This window comes from Chenopodium album, chromosome 12, assembly GCF_948465745.1.
Source record: "Chenopodium album chromosome 12, dcCheAlbu1.1, whole genome shotgun sequence".
NCBI classification, from domain to species: Eukaryota; Viridiplantae; Streptophyta; class Magnoliopsida; order Caryophyllales; family Amaranthaceae; genus Chenopodium; species Chenopodium album.
The window spans coordinates 13795529-13815735 of record NC_137845.1 but is presented as its reverse complement, the minus strand read 5'-3'; the positions used below and the strand labels follow the sequence as shown (position 1 = coordinate 13815735).

At 35.0% G+C, this 20207-nt stretch overlaps 3 protein-coding genes across 4 annotated transcripts; all 3 read left to right on the top strand.

The window, feature by feature from the left end:
- The first annotated feature begins 8983 nt into the window (after nt 1-8983).
- Nucleotides 8984-9370, top strand: LOC145570921 (putative mitochondrial protein AtMg00310). Its single transcript, XM_081630040.1, has one exon. The coding sequence runs from the start codon at nt 8984-8986 to the stop codon at nt 9368-9370; it is 387 nt and encodes a 128-aa protein (XP_081486166.1).
- Nucleotides 9371-9373: 3 nt separating this feature from the next.
- LOC145570920 (uncharacterized) lies at nt 9374-10568 on the top strand. Its single transcript, XM_081630039.1, has 2 exons — nt 9374-9778; nt 9954-10568. The coding sequence occupies exons 1-2, from the start codon at nt 9374-9376 to the stop codon at nt 10566-10568; spliced, it is 1020 nt and encodes a 339-aa protein (XP_081486165.1).
- Nucleotides 10569-11385: 817 nt separating this feature from the next.
- Nucleotides 11386-18016, top strand: LOC145572064 (protein NPGR2-like). Of its 2 annotated transcripts, XM_081631080.1 has the most exons (6): nt 11386-11710; nt 12211-12449; nt 12853-13105; nt 14223-15427; nt 15913-16066; nt 17429-18016. In XM_081631080.1, the coding sequence occupies exons 2-6, from the start codon at nt 12234-12236 to the stop codon at nt 17743-17745; spliced, it is 2145 nt and encodes a 714-aa protein (XP_081487206.1). In that variant the 5' UTR covers nt 11386-11710; nt 12211-12233; the 3' UTR covers nt 17746-18016. The 2 variants fall into 2 exon arrangements, with proteins under 2 accessions (XP_081487206.1, XP_081487207.1); XM_081631081.1 differs by lacking the exon at nt 11386-11710 and having other exon boundaries at nt 12355-12449; nt 12797-13105.
- The last annotated feature ends 2191 nt before the right edge of the window (nt 18017-20207 follow it).

Genomic DNA, 20207 nt, shown 5'->3' with positions numbered 1-20207 from the left:
GAAAGATTTAGGGCTAATTTAGCACGTAATATCGTCATTACCCCTATTGGTATCATCACATGGAAACAAACACATTAGTTAGCATAATAATAATAATTAAGGAAATTAAGAAAGGAATAAAGATAATACCTTGAGCTAGATGTAGCAATTTTTTAGATAACCCTTCTTGCTTATCAAGGATTAAAAGATGGTAACTCCTTAATTAAAATAAAATAAAAGAGACTAAGTGATATTTTTTGGAATTTTGAGATATTAAAAGAAATTAGTGCAAAATAAAGCTAATGAACTTTTTTTTTCATTTTTGATTATAGAAAATAAACTTGAAAAATAAAACTAAATCTTGAGAAATAAACCTTTTTTTTTGTTTTAATATAGACTAGGAATACTTAAGCAATTAAACTAATATTTTTTAACAAGGATAATAAAGAAAAATAATGCTTGAACTTGAAATATTTTTGTGTTTTTTTTAAGGAATTAAAGATAATAACAATACTTAAATAAAATAAAAATGACAACTTAAATATATAATGCACTTAATAAGCTAATAACTTAAAAATAAAGCTAAATTAGAGAGATTTTAACTAAAGCAAAATATTAGAGGAGGATTTTTTAGAGACAATATTTAGAGAGAGAATTTGTAGGAAATTTTTGGTGTGTTAAAATGAGAAAATTAGGGGGGTATTTATAGGAAAATAAAGGGGTTAATTTCTAAATAAAAAAGTAAATAAAATATAATTCAAGGATTAGTTTGGTAAATATCAAGATTTTGGTAATAATGAGAATCTTGATATTAAATTCTCTCGTTTTATATGTAACAAATTACTTAATCTGTTTTGCAACACGTAACTGATAAAATAAAGAAAACCGTAATAAAATCAACTCTAATATTTATATAATAAAAAGGTTCTAAAATGCCATGGTATTACAAAAAATAAAATATATGACCAAGTCATGTCACAACTCAAAAATAATACTCACACGGTATACGATAACAGAGTGCCTAAATTTATTTAGTGACTATTATACTTACCAAGGTACTAAAACAACTCTTATAAAATAAATATCAGCTCTGAGATGTCAGCTCCGAAAGTTACACAAAGACATTAGGTTACAATACTAGTAGGGTTGGACATAATATTTCAGAGTTTATATAAAAAAGTAAAATAAATAAATAATAATGATAAAAAAAATTAACCCCTACCCTTATTAGATAGTACATATAAATTTACCCAAGAACATCTAAACATACGACAAAACCTTATAAATACGAGCATTTCAAATAATACCCTTACTAAAAGTATAAAGTAAGGTAAATCATATAAAATCATAAGATTGACATGGTTAAGGTGAAAATACACCATGTAAAATCATACAATATTAAGTCATACAACATAAATTTAAGGTAGTCAAGGGTAAAATATATTCCTGTAGACACCCAAATGTGTCTCCCCAAAACCAAACCCAGTGATGAATACCTTTTACGTCATTTGATTATCGAACGAAGTGAAAGTGTGAAAAGTATAGTGATGAGGATGTTTTTATTAAAATATCTCTTCATTCTGTTTTTGAAAATATTTCTTTTCTTACTCTATTTTATGAAAAACGTCCAATCCAGTTTAATTTGATCCATGACAAGGGTCTAATAATGGTGTATTTGGATTGGGCTCGAAAAGAGCTTTCCAACGATATATTATAAGCCCGATTCCGATGAGTAATGAGGAAGTTATGGCCAAAATACTAAACTGGGCCCGGTTTGGTTCTTATATGCGGCCCAATGATCTAGAGGAGGGCCTATTATGAATTATCATTCCTAATGCAATTAGGATTGATTATAGTCCTCTAGAATCTTCTAGGAGGTTCTTTTGAATCCTAAAGGGATTAGGATTGATAATTGTGTTTTATGAGTTTTATTTGGAATAAAAGAAGTGTTTTAAATGAAATTACAATTTTACTCTTCGTACGGATTTTACAACTTGATTTTATCGAAAGATAGATTCCGCGTTGAAAACCCGTGGAAAACCTTCTGCATCGCCAAACGACAGTTTCGTCGCCTGGCGACAAGCCCTGTCGCTGGCGACAGAATAGTGTTTTATTCCTTTTCGAACTCTGATTCGTTTCTATCAATTCCGGACTATTTTCTTATAAAAGGGTCCCTGGACCTCCGTTTTCAATCAACAATCAACAATCATCATCTCTCTCTATTCTCTCTCTAAAAGCTAGAAGCTTTCTCTCTCTCTATTCTTTTTCTAAACCTTCCCTCTCTCAAAATTCCACATTCACAAGTTCTAGACACCTAGCCAAGTTCGTAGTTGCCTTCTCCCTAGATGTGAAAGGTTTGATATTTATGAGGGTTTGGTCCCAAATCTCTATTTCAATTATTTAATTTAATTGTTTGATTTTATATTTCCTTGAAGTTACTAACGTGTGTATTTTGTTATTAGAAAGAGGCATGAGGCACCAAAATATGTAGTCTCATTGCTCTATTCTTGTAGAAAGCATGTTTATTATTTATTAATTCCTAGTATCATGTTAGGATGTTATTATTGCTTTTTAGTATCATGTTTAGGGTGCTTCCTATGCTTTCTAATATCATATGAATAACATGTTAGTATTATGTTAGGGTTAAAGCTTTGATCTTTATTGTTTAGTGACATGCTAGGGTTTGTTACTAATCTTGTTAGTATCATGCCTAGGATCTTGCTATTATTATTATGCTTTATTGAGATTGAGGATATTATTATTATGATTGTTATTATGTTGCTTGATATTTATTTTTATTGTTGTTGCTTGATCACGCCTTTTATGCATGTTTAAAGGGAATTTGTACTTGTAATCACGCTTAATAAGATAATTAATAGTCTTGTTTAGGTTAATATGATTATAATTCAAGTGATCACCAATAATAGTTTTGTTTGTGCATTAATATTCAACCAACATAGATAAACAGGTTTAGGGTTAACCTATTGATTGTATGTTAATCAGAAAGCGCACATGAATACGAGAAGAATAAAGTAGAGGTCTATTTAGGGCATGTTCAATCTCTTTTAGGTTGGATTTGTACCTTCATCCCCGAACTTCCAGTCTTGGTTCCAAAGCTATTGGAGTTGACGATCTCCTGGATCGTTAAGGGGTGTAACCTTCACCCTGTGAACGGTTTACAAGTTCCTAAAACTTGTTGGCGACTCTTTTGCTCTAGCTTCCTTCCATTTGGACGCCACCATACTTGATCACAGTGGGGTTCAAGTTTGGGGTAATGCTTGAAATATCCCCTACAATTCCCTTAACCGAATGACCTTTAAAAAAGATGAACTCTTATCTTGCCTCACTCTACTAAAACACAAATTTATATTATCATAGTCGTAAAAAAAAAGATAAAAGATACAAAACTAGATCAAAATAATAGGAAAACAAATAAAACAGAAGACCAAATTCACGTCGGCAACACAAATTAACGTAACGGAAAATACTATTTGAATAGTGTCAAATAGTGTTTGAATAGTGATATGCAATATGTGACGCGTATGAAATCCAGCTTTCCTAATTAGCGTCAGATAAATATTGATACAATTGATCCAATATTGAAATTTATTAGATACAATATTAACCGCGGGGGATAAAAAAGGTAACGTTATTTCACTATTGACAATATTCATCAAAATTGACGAAATGATACAAAAACTAGACTGAAATAAACAAGTCATAAAAAAAAAAAGATAAAAGATAATTTTTTTTTTAAAAAAAAAAAACAAAAAAAAAAAAAAAAAAAGAAACAACCACCAAAAGAAAAGATGTCAGAAACATAATTCCACTATCAAAGTGGATGAATGAATGCAACAAAGTGATAATTCGCAGCAACACGATCCTAAAATACCACTGAAAAAGTGAAAATATACTATTCATCTAAAGTTACGCGTAACAACCATACAAAATTATACACAATTATACATACGTATCCCTCTTTTACTCTCGTCCATACAACACCTAGATAAATATCGACGGGTTTGGTCCGAACTTGTATTTATCGGAACAAGTATTAACTGTAGAATAAAAAGACAATGACATTTTAACAAGTGTATATAAAAGGAGGTCCCTTTAGCACTACAACATGTAGTACCTATTTAGGTGTGGGAATGTTTGTCATTTCCCTACATTGGTTGGGCATGAGTCTTTAGAGTAGCGGACTTTATAGGTAAAATGGTCATATAATAGGGTATTGCACAAATCGCAAAAATCACTAGATAAAATAAAAAATAATAAAAAATACTCTAACAATCTAAGTGAACATACGAATATACTTATTATACTCTAAAGGGTTAAACAATGACATATTCCCCTGGCGAGACAAAAAAATATTGTACTTTATACTATACGATTATTATACATACATGTATAAAAATACAATATAAATTGCCTACTTTTTACTATAAAAAGAAAATTACCCTTATCCAAAATCTTCACTCACCACTTAATTCTTATCTTCTTCCATCTCCTTCCTTACTGATATGTCTATTATGTATAGTGTTTTACCCCCGTCCCTTGGTCATAATTAGTAGTGTTTTTGGCTCTTTAGAGCCACTTTTATTACTAATTGGTGTTTTCTAGTGTTTTCGTAGTTTTGGTTGAGTTTTGTAGGAAATTGCATCTTTGGAGCTTTTTCCCGGGATTATTGTGGTACAACTACGAGCATTTGAAGGCATGACCGGTTGCATTTGGACAACGAGTATTCAAGACCCGAAGTGGATATTCAAATTGGGCCAAGAATGAAGCCCAATCCAAATCCAGCATATAGCCGGGCCCGATCGGGCGGATGCCCAGAACGAGTGGGCGAAGAAAAAGGCGGGCCCGATCGGGCGGTGCCTCGCCCGATCGGGCGCGTGTTTCTGAGGAGAAGTTTAAGCGTCGTTTAAGTTGTTTTAACTTAGGATTTTCGAGCTTAGTATAGATACGCTTTTGTTAAGCGAGTAGAGATTTCTTTTCTCCCTTCCCTTACTCTCTCTGTCTTTTTCTCTTTAACTTTTCTCTCTCTCCTCTTAAACTCTAGTATTATTTTCTCTCTTTACAACTCTTTATTTAATCCCATCTCTTGTTTTCTTCAACTTTGGTAACGATTTCTTCTCCTTTAATCTTAGTTATTTATTCTCTCTCTTTCATCATGACTTGTTTAATTGCTTTGTTTAGTTTATATTTAATTATGCGTGAGTAGTTTTCTTTTAGGGTTATGGGGATCCATAAATAATATGAAGGGGTAATTTATTATTGTTAATTGTCAATGCTTGAATAATTTCCTATTGATTGATTTAATGCTATGCGGTTAGATTTGGCTAGATTTAATTCGTATGAGTTTAGCAATATTGATTTGAGATTCGAGGGATGAGAATTGATGTTTAGGCTTAGTTTCAATGGGCAAACTAATTTATAAATGGTTAGGTCGAGATTCGAGAGATGAGATTTAATACCAGTAAATTAACTCTGTGATTGTAATACGTAGCGAAAGCCCTTTATGATCTGATTAATTGATGCATTGATGATTGATTGTTATGTTTTACCCTGGAATATTATTTATTGGTGGACCTATGTCCTAGGTATTTTATTATTTGATTTCTCCCTACTTTTATTTCTCCCTACTCGTATTCTTCGTAGTATAGTTCCTTTAAATAACAATTTTTGGTTACTTAATAATTTAGATTATAATAATTAATTAGGAATCGAAAGACTTGTTTCCCTGTGGATTCGACCCCACTTCCCTATCTATTACTTCCTCCGTTTCTTTTTACTTGCAACACAGCCTTGTGGCACGTGTTTTGAGGTCGGGTTTATGTAGTGTAAACGGATAAATTATTCATTATAATTTTTACAAATGATACTTAACTCTATTCTAATCTTCGTGTAAAAATTATATTGATAAAATCGCTCATTTACCCTCACTAATCATCTCCTAAAACTGCGTGCCTAAAAGGTGTGTTGCAAGTAAAAGAAAACGGAGGAAGTATTAGTTAGTGGTTTTAGGAATTACTTTTGATTAGGTGATACGACTTTAGCCTGTCACTTACCCGAAAAAACCAAACAAAAACCACCATTAATTTCGGCCACCATGTTTCAAGATAACCAAGAAGATCAGCCTGTCTTTACTTTTGAGGAAGACATGAGGATGATACGGGTGTACTTCATGTACATTGTGGGCTAGTTGTCCTCCTAATGGCTGCATTAATTTACTTGCTAATTCACAAGTAAAGCCCGAAAATTACTTCGGTGGAGCAAGGTAAAAATGCATGTGGTGTTAGCTGTACTTCAATATTTTGTAATTTAATGGCTTAGAAGTACAAATTGTAACATGTATTTTGAAAATTATGAATAAAAATCATTATTATTGCTCGTTTTCTTTGTTTTAAATAATAAAAAAAACGTCATTAAGTTTATAAAAATATTTAGAAAAATAATAATAATTATTTACAAAAACAATAAAGATAATAATAGTAATAATTACAAAAGTAGGATCAAAATTTGGTGTCTACACTCGGGCAGTTAATGCGCTCCGGCGTATTATTTTCACTGAAAACCCCGGGCTCGTGTTTTTACAAGTTACAAAATTGAAAGTGCATGAAATGGAGAAAATCAAAATAAAGCTGAAATTTAGTGGTATGCTAGCTATTGGTTGTGAGGGTGATGGAAGAAAAAGAAGTGGTGAGGTTGCTCTTTTGTGGAGAGATGATTGGGGTGTGAGTATCAACAAGTTTTCTATGAATCATATTGATGCCTCCATTGATTTTGAAGGACAGAAATGGCGCTTTACAGGAGTGTATGGATTCCCTAATGCTGAGAAGAAGGTCTTAACTGGCAAGCTCCTTGAGTCTTTTGCACATGATAATAATGTGTCGTGGCTTTGTGGGGGCGATCTCACCCTTATGTTATGGTCTGATGAGAAATTTTGGGGGTGCAAATTTTGATTTCTATGATGTAGCTATCTTGCGCAGGGCGATGGACGTGTGTAAGCTCAATGATCTTGGCTTCACGGGGCATAAATTTACTTGGAGTAATAATAGAGCTGATAATGAAAATGTGTAAGAGAGTGTCGATCACTTTATGGCAAACAGTGAATGGCAAGATTTATTCTCAGGCTCTTATGTTTCCCACTTTGAAAAACAAAAATCTGAAGTGTAAAAACAACAAGAAAGTTAATCTCTTTCGTTTTGAAGAAATGTGGACTCGGGATGAAGAATGCTTGGAGGTCATTAGACAAGTGTGGGAGAGGGGAGAGGAAGTAGCAACCAATATTTCTTATACTGCTAGAAAGCTAAGGGGATAGAGCAAAGAGAAGTTTGGGAGTTTTGGGGGAGTTTCGGGGGAGTTTCAGGAAAGAACTTAACGCTTGTAGATAGCAGATGGCTCGTCTTATGGAAGCTGATCAAACTGCTGAGACTATTGCCCTTATGAGAACAATTGATGAGCGCATGGATGAACTTGAAGAGAGGGAAGAAAGATATTGGAAGCAACGAAGCCGGTAGGATTGGTTAAAATGTGAGGATAAAAATACCAAGTTCTTTCATGCTAAAGCCAAATAGCATGTTTCTCGAAATAAAATAGAGAAAATTTATGATGTTGGGGGTTTGGTTTATGATAAGGAGCCGCAAATTGCTGAAGTGCTAGTCAAACATTTTGAGGAGCTGTTTGGGTCCTCTTGTATTATTGATACGACCCCGGTGATTGAGAAGGTCAATGCTCTGGTTTCAGATTCTATGTTTACTATGCTTTCGGCTCCGTATAGAGGCGAGGAAGTGGTTAAGGCGATCAATCAAATGCATCCAACTAAGGCTCCCGGCCCCGATGGTATGTGTGCTCTATTTTACCAAAAGTTTTGGAGCATTGTTGGCAATGATGTAATTGACAAAGATTTTAAATATTTTGAATAATCATGGTGACATTGGTACTATAAATCAGACTCATATTGTGCTTATCCCGAAAAAAAAATTTGTGAGTCTCCTGTTGATTTTAGGCCAATCTGTTTGTTTAATGTCTTGTATAAAATTGTTGCAAAGGTTCTTGCAAATAGATTGAAAAAAGTTCTCCCAGATATTATCCATGAATCTCAAAGTGGCTTCGTTCCGGGAAGACTTATCACTGATAATATCCTTGTTGCTTATGAGTGCTTTCATTTTTTGAGAAAGAAGAAATCAGGTAAGATGGGTTTCCTCGGGTTAAAGTTAGATATGAGCAAGGCGTATGATAGAGTTGAATGGTCCTTTCTAGAGAAAATGATGGACAAGTTGGGGTTCTCGGAAAATTTTGTGAAGTCCATCATGGCATGTGTGAGATCGGCCTCTTTTTCTATTTTGATCAATGGTCAACCTTCTAGAGGTTTTCTCCCCTCCAGGAGGCTCTGCCAGGGTGTCCCCCTTTCTCCGTTCCTCTTTATTATTTGTGCTGAGGGATTGTCAACATTATCGAGAGATGTGGAGAATAGGAATTTGATTCATGGTATCAAAATTGGTAAGCAAGTGGAGCCTATCTCTCATCTTTTCTTTGCCGATGACAGTTTGCTTTTTGTGAGAGCTAATGAGGAAGAGGTCGACAATGTTCTTGATATTCTCGCCACCTATGAGATTTCTTCTGGCCAAAAGTTGAATATGGAAAAATCTGAGGTTTCCTTCAGCCGAAATGTTGTGCTTCAGAAAAAGAAATATGCTTCAGATGAAGTTATCATTTAAGGCCATCGAAGGACATGAAAAATATCTTGGTCTTCCAACTTATCTTGGATCTTCCAAGAAACGGGTTTTTTCAATTATTCAAGACCGTGTCTGGAAGAAATTAAAGGGGTGGAAAGAGGGTTTTCTTTCGCAAGCGAGAAGGGAAATTCTAATCAAGTCCGTTGTTCAAGCCATTCCCACTTATGCTATGCAATGTTTCAATATTCCAATATGCATCCCTTAATGAAATTGAACGGTTTTGTCGAAACTTCTTTTGGGGTCAACGAAAGGAGGAAAGAAAGATGGCTTGCGTTGCTTGGGACCGCACTTATGTTTCTAAGAAGGAGGGAGGTTTAAGCATGAGAAGTCTAAGAGCTTTCAACAAGGCAATGCTTTCGAAGCAAGCCTGGAGGATCCTTAGCAACACTAAATCCCTAATGGTGAAGACTTTGAAGCAGAAATATTTTCATAAATCTGATTTCCTGAGAGTCAAAGTTAGCCCCAATGCTAGCTTTACTTGGAAATCAATTTTCTCTGCCAAGGATTTGATTAGGAAAGGTGCGATGAAGATGGTGGGTAATGGTCATTCTACAAGAATCTGGGATGACCCTTGGATCCCTACTCTTCCAAATTTCAGACCTCTGCCGAAGATGATTTGGCCTGATGAGTGTCCTGCTCTTGTGAGTTAATTGATGCCGGATGGTGGTTGGGATTCTTCTAAACTATGCGCTTTGTTTTCTCCTTGGGAGGTGGAGGAAATTATGAAAATTCCCGTTGGTAGATATCCCATGTCTGATGGGTGGTCGTGGCATCATTCTAAGAATGGCTTGTTCTCGGTTCGAAGTGCTTATCATGCTGAGATGAGAAACTTGACTGCTGCTCAACCCTCTGCTTCGTCTGCTCCAACGAGTACTATCTGGAATCGTCTGTGGAATGCTTGTGTCCCCCCCCTAAGATCAAGATTTTTGGCTGGAAATGTCTTCATGATGCTGCTGCTGCTATTCGTCTTTCCCTGTGTAAAAGGGGAATGGTTATTGATGAGTTATGTCCCTGTTGTGGTGAACATGAAGAATCCCTTATGCATGCTCTCTTTCTCTGTAAGATGCTAAGATGATCTGGCTTTTTTCTCTTCTTCGTTTGAACTCGTCTTTGGGGGAAAACGTGCATTTTAGGGCTTTTTGTGATCTGCTAGTTCTCAAGTTCAAAGAAAAACTTTGGTGGGATCTGTTTTGGGGGCTCCTATGGGGTATTTGGCTTAAGAGAAATGCCTAGGTTTTTGAAAAGAAAAATGTTCTTATTGTTGAAACTGTCCGGCATGCTTCTGCCTTGGTTGGTGAGTATGCAAAAGCTAATGATCCTCTGCCTAGTGAAATTACTGTCTGTGAGGCTCTTAATGATCGATGGTCCTTGCCTAGACCTGGGTTTGTGAAAATCAACTCTAATGCTGCTGTTTTTAACAATGGAAAAATTGGTTTTGGTTGTGTCCTGCGTGATGAGCTGGGGAATGTTCATTTTGCTTCGTGTCAGTCTTGTGTTGTTGCTAGTGATATAACCATGGTTGAAGCTCTGGCAGCCAGATTTGCCCTCTCTTCTGCGTTAGATGCTGACTTCTCGAAGGTAATTTTGGAGGTGGACTGCCTCAATCTTTACAACAAGCTGAAGAACAGAACTCGTGTTTGCAACGCCTTGGGGATTATTTTGAATTATATTTTTTCTCTTGATAGTCTGTGTATCAGCCTGGACTTCTCATTTGTGAGAAGAACAGGTAATAGAGTTGCCCATTTGCTTGCAAACTCTAGTAGGGACTTTGAGGATGTGAAGGTGTGGTCTGATGAGGTCCCCCCATGGTTTTTGCTGTTGTTGCTTTTGATGCTTCCTAATTTATAATATCAGCTTCTTCTTGTAAAAAAAAAAAAATTCATTAAATAAAGTCATATGGCATCTACAATTGACAATTAACAATAATGAAAACGAATTTAACAAAATCAAACAACAATTAATCGGGGAAGGGCTAAGAATCCAAAAACATGAATATAACAATTTGGCACATTCTCGATTCGTTGTCTCATACAACTTTTTGAGTGGATCCGTCGTCGCTTCGCAATTTTGGGAGAAAGTAAATTCTTGTGCTGATTCCGTAATTCGAATTCGAGTCATAATCAATCGTAGCCCAGCACAACCGGAGACCAAATTAAACACAAATAAAACCTTGTCTTTCGAAGGAGTCCGAAAAACCTTGTCTTTCGAAGGAGATCGAAAAAACCTTGTTTTTCGAAGGAGATAAACCCTTTCTTTCGAGGGAGGCATTACTGTAAACTAAGAGTAAGTTCAAAAAAAAAGAAGGCCCTTTTTCTTCATTTTTTCTTTCGTGGATGATTGACTCATTCCATACTAGAAATAATCGCGGGAAATCCCGGAAAAATTTTTAAGTTCAATTTTTTTTTTCCTCTCCGTTCGAGAAACAAAAAACTTAAAAGAAAATAAAGATTGAGACTTTCCACCGGTGAAATCCGATGGAAGTCTAGGATTTTTTTTTACTTCGAAACTTTCACTAAATCAAAATTACTTTTACTTTACTAAATTAAAATTATTTTTACTGATTTTTTTTTTAAAGTAAAGTAAACGGGACCTATAAAGATTTAATAAAAATAATAAAAAAAGCTGAGGTGACATAATCTTTGCCTTTACGTTACAACAACTCTAATTCACAATTTCACAATTCCCAAAACATACCCACTCTACTACCAAAGTACTGCCTAGAGAAGAAATAAAATAAAAAAGGCTACCTGAATTAAACTAAACCCAGAAAGAATTAATATCAAAATTCCCAAATTAAATAATTGAAAAGAAAAAAAGCACTGTAGAACAATTCATGGTTCTTGATCAAAACAAGAGAACCCTTCAAAAGACAATCAAACAGTATCAATGAAGAAAAAATTTTAATTCAGGGGCCAATTCAATTCAATGATGGCCACTACTTTTTCTTTTCTTCATCTTTCCAAACTTTTCCTCAATATTTCCGACAATAGGTTAGTTCTTTAATCTCAGTTTTTACAATTTTGAAAGAAGTTTTATGATTATTTATCTTATAATTTAGGTATAATTAGTTGATTTCCTGCTCAATTTTGTGTTTTTTCTCTCAATTCATTTGTGGGGGGTTTTGGATTGATTTTACAGATACAACTTCTGGGTGTTTTCATGGGTTTTTGAGGATTTATGATGGGTTTCTGAGGACTAATGATGGGGTTTTGAGGATTTGTGATGGGGGTTTGAGGATTTTTGATGATTGTGAAAATGGGTATTCATAATTTTGATCATGTTGAATGTTCTGTTCTAGTATGTGCTGTATTATTAATTGCTATACTTATTTGAGAATTCAATTTCAACTGTACAGTTGCTCTATTGACTTTGGGTTGGTAGTTTAATCCTTTTGAGTAGTTAGTTGTAAAAGAATGATTTCTATGCAATGTGGTTAATGAGAGACTTTTCTGGGTATTGGTTTTGATCTTGGTTGATGTGCTTGTGGCAGAAATTATCGTTGTTTCGAGCAATATGAGTAACAGGAGCTCTGTAAGAGTTCCCAAGAAGAGTAGTGGTTGTTGGAATTGTCAGAGTATAATGCAGTGCTTCTGTTCTGGAGAACCGATGAGAGTGGATGAGATCCTGAAGCGGTCTGATTCACTTGATGATGTCCAACTTAGGCCTGATACTATGAATATTGAAGAAGCCGAGTCATCACTTCGTGAAAGTGGTGGTCTTAACTATGAGGTTTGTCTGCCGTTTGTTTTCTTTTTTAGAATGTTGATTGCGTTGCATTCGTCAACTTGGTTTGCATGAAATGATTATGAGATGGATGATAAGAGACCTCTGTGTCTTCAAGGGTTTTCCAATATGTTTGTTTACATTATTTTACGAGTCTTACACTTGCTTTGTAACATATCTGAGTTGAAGAGAATGGTGCCATGTATTGGGATCAATTACTTGTTGAACTGCATGAGTTGCCTTGTTGAGTAGCTTTAGTAGATTCAAGCTCAAAGGAAGTTTGTTAGGTGTCTGCCTTGTTTGGTCAATGTATTTCATATTAAAATAGGTGAAAGTGTTTCTTATTAATACAGGAGCCAGTGTTTAGAGATGATGGCTGAATCTGTTAAATGAACTCTCCACTTTTCAGGAAGCGAGAGCGTTGTTAGGAAAATACGAGTATCAGAAAGGAAACATTGAGCAAGCTGTACAGGTATTTGAAGGGATTAATGTTACCTCAGTTACTCCCAAGATCAAACTTACTCTTGCCAGAATTAGAGATCGTCCAAAAAGGCATTCTCAAAGTGATCCGGCCCCACCAATGTCACTGCATGCTGTTAATTTATTATTTGAGGCCATGTTACTAAAAGCAAAATCATTGCAGTCCCTTGGGAGGTTTAAAGGTATTTCTTCGAAATACTTTCTTTTCTGCCTATGGCTGTTTCTAGCCAACATTATGAGTTGTACAGCTTATTACCTTATGGACACATTCTTAGGGAAGTACATGTTCATTATCCTGTTTTAAGTCTGTTACTTTATATCCTATCAGATAGAGTTTGTTAAATAATTATCAGGTTATGTGCTGATTATCTCACTGTTATTTGTCGAAATCTAGAACCATCTCTCTTTCTGGAGATTAAATCTTGTGAAAAAAAGGGACAGAGATGAAAGATTTTTACCCTCTATTTGGGGGAGGAGAGGGGTATCGTTGCTTTAAATCTGCCCATTTTTTGACATGTGTTTGCTCAAACCCTTCTCCTTCAATAGGTTGTAATGGACTGAAATTACTCTATATAATAACAGTACAACGAAAGAGAGAACTCAGAAATTTGATTAAACAAATTAATGGTTTCTTACAAACGATAGTAGTAGGTTTAGCCTACAACGCTCCAATAGTGACTTTAGGTCACAACTCTCCTAAGGAATCACTCCAAAATTATGCCTATCTTCCTTCTACCACTCTCTACCTATTTATACTACTTAGCTAAATGGTACAGCTTTAATTACTCACTTTACTACCCCTTTGTCATTATCCTAATATGCCAACTAGTGGCTGCACCCCTTTAGTTACTGTTGCTTGGTATGGTTGTACCTCACCACCTTGTTTGAGATTGTGGTCAGAGGTCTCAGACTCTGTCCTTTTTCTCTGCTGGCTTTTGTTTGTATAAGACACAGGTGGCTTGCTCTGATTCGTTACATAGGTAGAGGATTGTTGGAAGGTTTGAAAATGATGATTGGCCTCATTGTCTTGCTAGTCATGAAATTAGTCACCTGAAGCTCAAATAAACAACTATTAGGTGTATTACTTGGTGTCCATGAATTCAGCTTGCCTTTTATTTGTCATTTATATGCTTGTGTTTTGGTATTTTTCGTCTAATTTAAACAGTATTGCTGATTGGTTGTGTGGACACGTATTCACGATGTTGTAAATCAACATAATTGGTGGGAACATTATATTGGCTTTGCAGGAACTGGATCATCATTTTCTCGCTAACATTCTTTCCAATCATTGCCATGCAGAAGCTGCTCAATCATGCAAAATTATTCTGGACGTTGTTGAATCTTCATTACCAGCTGGCTTGCCTGAAAACTTTGGTATTGAGTCTAAACTACAGGAGACTCTAATCAGGGCTGTAGAGTTGCTTCCTGAATTATGGAAACTGGCTGATTGTCCGCAGGATGCAATTTTGTCGTACCGAAAAGCCCTTCTGCATCGTTGGAACCTTGACGCTGATACTTCTGCCAGAATACAGAAAGAGTTTGCTGTTTATCTGTTGTTTAGTGGTGCTGAGGCAAGTCCACCAAATTTGGGTTCTCAAAAGGATAGTTCATTTGTACCTAAAACCAATATAGAAGAGGCTACTCTGCTGTTATTGCTTCTGTTAATAAAAGTGACTATGCGACAGATTGAATGGGATCCCTCAATTGTGGAACATTTATCTTTTGCTCTAAGTGTTGCTAATCAACCACTGGCTTTAGCCTGGGTGATAGAAGCATTGCCTCCTGGGATAATTGAGAGAAAGGATTTGTATCACACTCTAGCTCTTTGTTATAATGCACATGATGACAATTTTGCTGCTTTGAATCTTTTAAAAAAGTTATTTCATCATTCTGAGGATCCAAATCATTTATCTGGCCTACTAATGGCATCAAAAATCTGCAGTGAAAGCCCTAGTTTGGCTGAGGAGGGGATTACATATGCTCAAAGAGCTCTAGTTTACAAGGAGGATCGATGTAATCATACAGCTGGTCGTATGTACTCTTTTCTGGGCATGTCATTTTCAGAGTATGCTGAATCCGCAGTCTCTGATTCCGAGCGGGTTACAAGGCAGACAGAAGCTGTTCTGGCTCTGGAATCTGCTGGGAAATTGACAAAGTTTAGTGATTCCATGTCTTTGTACCATCTAAGTCTACAATATGCTTTGCAAAGAAAGTTGAATGCTGCAGCATATTATTCTAAGCAATTGCTGAAGTTGGATGGCGGAACTAACATTAAAGGATGGCTGCTGTTAGCACGGATTTTAACTGGGCAAAAATGTTATGTTGATGCAGAAACAGTTATTGATGCTGCTTTGGATCAAATTGGAAAGTGGGATCAGGGAGAGCTTTTGAGTACAAAAGCTAAGATCCAAATTGCTCAGGGCAATCTAAAAAAGGCCATTGAGACATATATGCAGATTCTTGCCCTTTTACAAGTAAAAAAGAACAGCTCTGGATCTAGGAAGGTACATTAAGGTCTATTAACTGGCTCTTTTTGCATTAATATATTTACTTTATTATGCTTAAATCTGCATGAAGATGAAAATTGATAAGGAGATCTACTTTGTAAGAAAATTCTTTGTGCGCACTCTCTTGTTTGCGTGTGTGAATTTAATTACATACGTAAATTCTTTGTGCGCACTCTCTTGTTTGCGTGTGTGAATTTATTACATACATACCTAAAGATACAATAGGAATATTTCTCAAAAGGATACATTTTAGAAGTTTTCAGTATACCCTTAGAAGTGTGCGTGCTGTGTATTGTGAGTATGTCTACTTTTACTCCATCTACATCAGTGCAATGTGAAATAGGAACTTTTTTCAAAGATACTATACTATGGTAAAGAATTACATCCCTGACATAAAGAATTGCAATCCGGTCTTGTTTTAGATATCGATCATTAACCGTCTAACTAGTATTTTTTGCTCACAAGTTTGTTCTTTTTTACAGAGTCTTGATAATCACGATCGGCAGTTAGAACTGCAAACATGGCATGATCTGGCATGTATATATATCAGCTTGTCACAGTGGAATGATGCCGAGATTTGTCTGTCTAAAGCCAAGGCCATCAGTCCTAATAGTGCTTCCAGATGGCACATTTTAGGTACATATGCAGTCATTTATACTAACTTGTATATATGCTTAATTAACTTGCTATCGCATAATTGCATCTGAGATTTCTTTTGTAAATTTAATACTCAGAGAAGCCAAAATGTATCCGGTTTTAGTGATGGGGTCTGTTTGTTTCATCTTATTTAACTTGTATAGACTTATTTCAGACAATATAAGTCAGATAAGTTTAAATTAGTTCTTTAGTTTTGACAAAATAAGTTCAAAATAATTAGTTTTTTAAAAAAAGGTTAGACATAATTACACACAAATTAGACAATTACAGACAAATAAGTTTTTTCAGACCAAGTGACTAGATTATTTAATAATTTCAGACAAAATGCGTTGAACCAGATAGAGCCTTAAAATAGAATCTTAGAAACCCGAGGATCAGTTGATAGGTCTAATTTCTGGGTAGAAATGTTGCTTTATCGTATGCTGTACCTGAATTTCATGTTCTATGTCAAGTCCTTTCTGATACAACTTTTTAACTGAAAGGAATTCTTTCCCTATATGACTTTTGAACTGAAAAGAATTCTCTTCCTGATACAAGTAGTTGAAAGTCCTTTTTGATTGCTGGTTCCTTTTATCCCCTTTTCTTCTTTCTTCTTGTTAAGTTTTTTATTGGCAAATGTGCTAGAGCTTGTTATAAAGGCTTGGTGTTCAGAAGAGTAATTAACTTCAATACTGAACCAGTTTCTTGTCATTCTTACAGTATGGAGAATTGGAGATAGTAGACTACTGTTGTAGGGTGACATAGGAACCAACTCTTATGCATTATGTAATTGTCGTCAGTGAGGAAGTATGGGTGTTTAGGCCTATGATATAAGCTAGTGTAAGGGATTTAGATGAATTACACATGATGAAAGACATGAAAATGTTTTTATTTTTTAAATTTTATTTTCCTGTGATTATGATGCGAGTACTAGCTTATTTGCTGCTTTTGAGTGTAACTTCATGTTGTATGAACTGTTGGAATTCTCTTAAAAAAACCAGAAGGTGTTGCATAGAACTACCTATCCTGCTGTGCAAGATAATATCCTGCTAATGATCTTTACTGTTACAGTTTCCGTTCCCCAAAGCTATTCATAGCCAGAAACAGAAAAAGATAACAGAAGACCTTTAATAGGTGGATCATTCTAATTCACTCCCCACCACTTATATCATTAATGGGGATCTGTTCATAAACCATTATTATATTAGGAAAGCTGAAATTTTTTTGGAACATCCTAATGAAGTATATGTGGTAATTAATTCCCAATGGAGGGAGTATTTGAAAGCATTTTCAAAAAATATGACTAGTCCAATGATGAGTCTAAATAAGGATATATTTCATGTTGTATATATTTGTGCGCAGGTTCATATCACGAAGCAAAAGGCCTTTACAAGCAAGCTCTTGATGCTTTCAACACTGCCTTGAATATCGATCCTTGTTATGTCCCAAGCTTAATCTCCTTAGCTATGGTACTTAGACGATTCAGTTGTAAGCATAATTCAGTCATTAGAACCTACCTAATGAACGCACTCAAGCTTGACAGGACTAATCATGTTGCTTGGTATAACCTAGGCCTGCTTTGCAAAGCAGATAGTGAATCATCGGTTTCTGATGCTGCAGAATGCTTTGAAGCTGCTGCATTTCTTGAAGAGACCGCTCCTGTGGAACCCTTTAGATGACCTAATATAATAATGAACCTTGGTTGTGTTAGTGTAGTGCTTATATATACTGCTCATAGCATCATACATGGATACCCTCTTATTTCTACATCCTGCAAGTTTTTGGAAGAGCAATAAAAGGAAATGATAATTTTTTTTCCCAGTATACGTTTGTAATACTTTGTAAAATGGATAGTATGCTTCTGTGAATAACTACATGCGATAGTTTATGAATTAGTGGACATGCAATTGTAAAGCTCAACTTCAGCTGTTATTCATTCAATGATGATATCTCTCCTTTTTTTTTTTTTTTTTTTTTTTTTTTTTTTTTTTTTTTAAATATCATGAACCGTTGGATATTTATATATGCAACCTGTTTGTAGCTTGACAGTTTCACATGAAACTCAGAAACAGTGGAAATAAGCCGTGCATGTATTTTGCTGTTCCGAATTCTCGGGCCGTGGCATGTGAAAAAGAGTTGTTTGGATAGCAATGATGGAAGACCGGAGGGAAAGAAAGGAAAAGGAAGGAATTTTGGTAAATATTTTATCGTTTTACTTAATTTATCTTTTAATAATAGACTCTTACTTTCACAATAATATTATACGGAGTACAAATCATATCAATATACTTTTTTTTTTTTTTCTCCTAATAGACTCCTAAAAATATTTATCTATGTTAATTATCTATTTCTCTATTTCAGGTATTAAAAAAAGACTTTAGTATCAAGGGTTCTCCAAGTCTTTCAGAATTTTGTTTTACTTTTGGTTCTTTAAATCAAAGATTTTATTGGCTGCACATTCCGATTAAGCTATGATCTACAAACTTGATCTAGAATTGATAACGAAGACAGCTGAACACATTGAGTTTTATGAAGATTTTTAGAAGTTTGGTAAAGTCTGTACGTGCTGGAGAAGAGCTATGAAACTTGCTAATAGATCAGCAGCATCACGTCAAACCCCTTGGCTAATGCTTCAACCTGAAAGCGGCAATATTATTCAAAGGAACTATTATACAGCTTCTACAGCCGCAAGATCAGCAAGCTAGACTTGCCGACTCCAGAGGATGATCCTGATGGCATGTGGCAGTTCATAGTTTCTTCGTCTCGTGGGTGGCTAGTTTGTGTAAACGATATGGGTGCAATGAATATTGTGATTAGTCTAGTCCATCCAATTTCCAAGGAGGCAATTAGAACCCCTGAGCTCCCAAGTGATCTAATGTGGAAACTCAAAGATTATGAAGACTTTGAATCCTATGTTCGCAGTGATGTGAGTTTTGCTTTGTCCGAAAGTCCTTCAAACACTTCTCATTATATCCTAGCCTGTTTCTTCAAAGCTGAGGATAGCGAGGATGTCCACACTGTCACGATTTGGAATAGCAAAGAAAGTTATTGGGTGGTGAAGGAACTAAGATAGAAAACAATGCCATATGCACTCGGGTTCTACTTGTTAAACCTCCATGGGAAGAGGACGAGGACAGGGAAAAGATATACTTCTTGGCATCAGGTGACGCGCTACTACTAGTTCGTTGTAAGCCTCCCAATCCCTCTCGCAATGGTACTTTCTATTTCAGGATGTGGGAAGTGAATACTGATGACGGGAAAACTAAAGAGGTCAATAGTTTAGGAAATAAAGCTCTTTTCTTGAGTCGTAAATCATCTTTTTTTGTGGAGGCATCCTCAGACAACCGTGGTTGTAAGGCTAATTGCATTTACTATGTCGATGATTCTGTTTATAAAAGCGATAACTTCATGGACGTTTATGACTACAACTCTACCTCCGGTCGAAAAATTCAAGACTACATTAGTCCATCATATTTAAGAACAACATATGCACGAAGTGCACCAGCTATGTGGGTTGAGACACCTTCTTGATTTCCCTACACTTAGTAACGGAGTGATCAGAGCTACAAGGTAGCTACTAGCTAGGCGTGGTTGAGTGAATGACTTGGAAAAACCTAAGTACGTATGATTTTTGGATCATTTGGCTAATCACTTTGATATCCCGTATTAAAGAGACAATAGTACACTTATGCTCCTTCTATTCTTGAACATTCGTAACAGTTTATAAATTACCTGTATTATTAGGTTGATTTTTTATTTTTTATTTTTTATTTTTTATTTTTTTTATTTTAGGAAATGTTAGTTTGATCTTAAATATATGTAATTATAATTTTTTTAGTTTGAACATTTGATCTTTATACTCTCTTTAGTTGCATGTAGAGCTGGTTATTGAGTAAGGTAGTTCAATGATAATAGGGTTAGGGACTCAGGGATAAAATTAAAGGGCTTTTAATGGACATAGTCTTTAACGGACATGGTCGATAATGTAAAAATAATTATATGATAAATTTGTATTCATATATACTTAATAATGGCTTTGTCAATGTAAAATATATATATATATATATATATATATATATATATATATATATATATATATATATATATATATATATATATATATATATTATAATAATAATAA